Here is a 3,289-nt window from a genome sequence, read left to right on the forward strand (position 1 = left end):
CCCAAACACACGGCCTCGCGCCCGAGCGCGGCCCCTCACCGCGTGTCCTTGAGCCGCCGCAGCGACGCGAGGCGGAAGCCCTGGACCCTCCCGCCGGCTCGGTGGGCGTTCATGATGTTGGCCACGTCACGCACCTGGCAGGTGGGGGTTTAATGTCCGTGAGTCGTGAATGGTTGTTCAGGTGAGAGGAGCCCTCAAACTTGAAGGAGTCGGTCAGGCTGGTTCCGGCCCAGGGTCGTGCAGAGCCGGTCACACAAGGCATGGCGCTTGCGGTCTTTCTTGCGTAAATGGATGGCGCAAACGGGCGGCGTTGCACCGGCCCACGCTAGTCGAGGCCGCCCACAGCGGTCACCACAGGGCCCGCGTGCGCTGCATGACGCGGCGCTCAGACCGCCGGGGCCCCCCCACCCGCCGTCGGCGCGGGCCATGCTTCGCCATGACGCGCGCGGCCCTCTGTCTCTCACCCGAACCCCAAGGCCCGCATGCAGCCCCGCTGGCCCACTGCAGCATGTGACTGGTCACACTTCCACCTTCTAATTGTCTGCAACGAACGCAGTGCAACGCAAACCCCACAGGCGCACGGACCCCGATGCAGCAGGCATGAGCGCCCACAGCCCCCGCCCAAACCCCTCCTCACCGCGAGCAGCAGCGCCCGCAGCCGCCCCGACCGCGTGACCGCCGCCAGCGCCTGCCGCAGCGCCTCTGTGTACTCGCGCACAGCCGCGGTGGCCGACACCACCTCGTACCTGCGGCACGCGTCCAGGGCGGACAACAAAGGTGGGTGAATGCAGCTTTAGAGCACCTCAACCATGTGCAATACAATCGGTGCCACCAGGTGGGATTCTGGGGTGAATGGCTGGCAGGATTCGCAGAGCGCTCAGCAATGAGGTTCCGAATCCACAAGCGCGTCCAGTAGGTTGAGGATGGTGCGGCACAGCATTACGTGGACGGGCGCCCGAAAGGGAGTTTTCGTCGTCGACGCCGGGGTGGGGCGCTAGAGTCGCAGTGCTTGGGCAGCGCAGAGCCGCGCAGCCGCCTCCACGCAAAGCGACACGGATGCGACACAGACAAAAACACGGGCCGCCTCGCCTCGTTTAGAGCATTTTGAACCACGCAGCCTGTCAAGCAGTTGTGTCAACCGGTCATTGTCAATCGACCAATCGGCGCCCCCCCCCACCTGAAGTGCAGGGCGCGCATCTTCTGCTCCAGCTTCTGAACCCGCCCCAGCGCGTCAAACAGCGCCTCCACTGGCCCCAGCCGCGGCGACGCCGGCAGCGGCGACGGCGACGAGCAGCTGACCACGCTGCTGCTGCGGCTCAGCGCACCGACGCCGCCGGCGAGGCTGCTGCTGCGGGACAGCGCGGCGGCGCCGGCCGCGGCGGCGGCGGCCTCGGCCTTGGTGCGGGCGCGGCGGACCTCCTCGACCTCCTCCCTGGTGGGCAGCATCTGGGCCACAGCCGCCACCTCCTCCGCCTGCATGCAGAGTGTGTGGTGGGATGCGGGCACATGGGTGTGTAATTGTGAGTAGGTGTGAGTGTTGGTGGGGGGATGTGCGACCTTGTGAGTCACGTGCAAGTGTGTGCACGCATGGGACTGGTTGTGAACAGAAGCTTGGTGACTGTATGGCGCAGAGAGCCGCAGCGGAGCGGCGGAGGCAGGGGTTCTGGATAGCAAACGTCAGCGAGGCAGGTTGAACTCGTCTGGAAGGACTAGCAATCTTAACAGGCCTGCACCTCAACCTCGTACGTGGGTCCCGACCAGAGGCTCGCCTCTGGTCCATCGTGCACGCACTGCATGTGCATTGCTACGCACACGCACGCACATGCACACGTGCCTGCACTCATACACAACGATATGAACCCACCTGCCTACATCCGGCTTGCCTCTCAAACACACACACGCGCGCGCACACGCACACACACACACACACACACACACACAAACATGCGCACACACACACACACACATGCACAAACACCTGCAGTGCGCGCGTGTCGAGCTCGTCGATGTGCTTTGCGAGGACCTCTGGTGCCATGGCCACGCGCTTCATCACAACCTCAACCATGAACGCCCTGGGGTCAGGGGGGGAGGGGTGCACGCATGGGCGTGTGAAATCCAGTGAGTGTTTTGGGGGTGATGGGGCCGGCTTCAGGGGTGGCGATTGCACGCGTGGATTGGTCTCCAAGGGGACCAAGGGCTGGAGCTGCGGCAATACAGCAGGGGGGAACATGCCGTTTGATCATCCAGACGAGAAGACAGCAACACCAAGAACGCATGTTGGCGCAGGGATGAGGACAGTAATCATCACATTGGGAGGGGAGGCCGTCGATTCCACGAAAGAACGCGCGTTACTCCCACCCCACCCCACCCCGCAAGCCGCCCGCCCGCGCGCGCACCTCTTCTGCGGCAGGCACGTCACGACGAGCGGGCTGGGCGGCGCGTCGCCGCCCTCGCCGCCGAGCGTCATGCTCCCCGGCCCCCGCGGGGACTGGTTGGCGCCGCCCGGGGTCGAGGTGCCGCCGGCCGACTCCTTCTTGCGGCGGCAGGTGAACATGCGCTGCAGCGCAAACTTCATCTCATCTGAGGGATAGGGAGAGGAGGGCGTTTCAGGAAGAGGTCTCATGGACTTGTTGTGGGAGCGCATGAACAGCTTGAACTGGGATAGCAACAAGACAGAAGAACGCAATGTCCATGATTGAGGCGGTAGCACAGGGGCCAACATACACCAGGCGCCGTGCAGTACAAAGAGCAACATAGCACCACAGCAGGTCCCGCAACTGTGCAAGACGCGCCGTGCGCCGCTTGCGCGCTCTCTCGCCGCCGCACCCTCGAAAGCGAGCGCGGCCGAGTCGGGCTCGCGCCAGAAGGAGCCGCCCGGGATGCGGCGCGCCGGCAGCTGATCCAGGTGCAGCGTCCTGTGCTGGACGCCGCCCGCCGCCCCGCCTGCCGCCGCGGCCGCTGCCGCGGCGGCGGCTGCAGCAGCGAGGGCAGAGGGTGTTCTGGGGGACCCGGCGGCGGCGTCCACGCCGCCGCTGCCAGGCCCCTGCCGCGGCGACGGCGTGCCTGGCGCCTGGCCGGCGACAGCCGGCGCCCTGAGGGCGCCTCCCGGCAGCGGCGGCGGCGGCGGCGGCAAACCCCTCAAGCCCGGGAGCGGCGGCGGCGGCGGCGGGGGTGGGGCGCTGGAGGGCGCTCGTCCGGCCAGGCCAGCGATGGGCGGCGGTGGCGGGGCCGGCCGCGGCCCGCTGGGGTGGTCCTGCCGGGGACCAAAGAGCGACCCCGGGGGCGGAGG

At 67.3% G+C, this 3,289-nt stretch overlaps 1 protein-coding gene across 1 annotated transcript; it reads right to left on the reverse strand.

The window, feature by feature from the left end:
* Positions 1–35: 35 nt before the first annotated feature.
* MNEG_15464 (hypothetical protein) lies at positions 36–2,575 on the reverse strand (the record flags this gene model as incomplete). The annotated part of the gene is made up of 5 exons (XM_014036065.1): positions 36–134; positions 638–746; positions 1,178–1,473; positions 1,979–2,072; positions 2,397–2,575. The coding sequence occupies 5 exons, from the start codon at positions 2,573–2,575 to the stop codon at positions 36–38; spliced, it is 777 nt and encodes a 258-aa protein (XP_013891519.1).
* Positions 2,576–3,289: the final 714 nt, after the last annotated feature.

This window comes from Monoraphidium neglectum, assembly GCF_000611645.1.
Source record: "Monoraphidium neglectum strain SAG 48.87 unplaced genomic scaffold scaffold05351, whole genome shotgun sequence".
Taxonomy (NCBI): Eukaryota; Viridiplantae; Chlorophyta; class Chlorophyceae; order Sphaeropleales; family Selenastraceae; genus Monoraphidium; species Monoraphidium neglectum.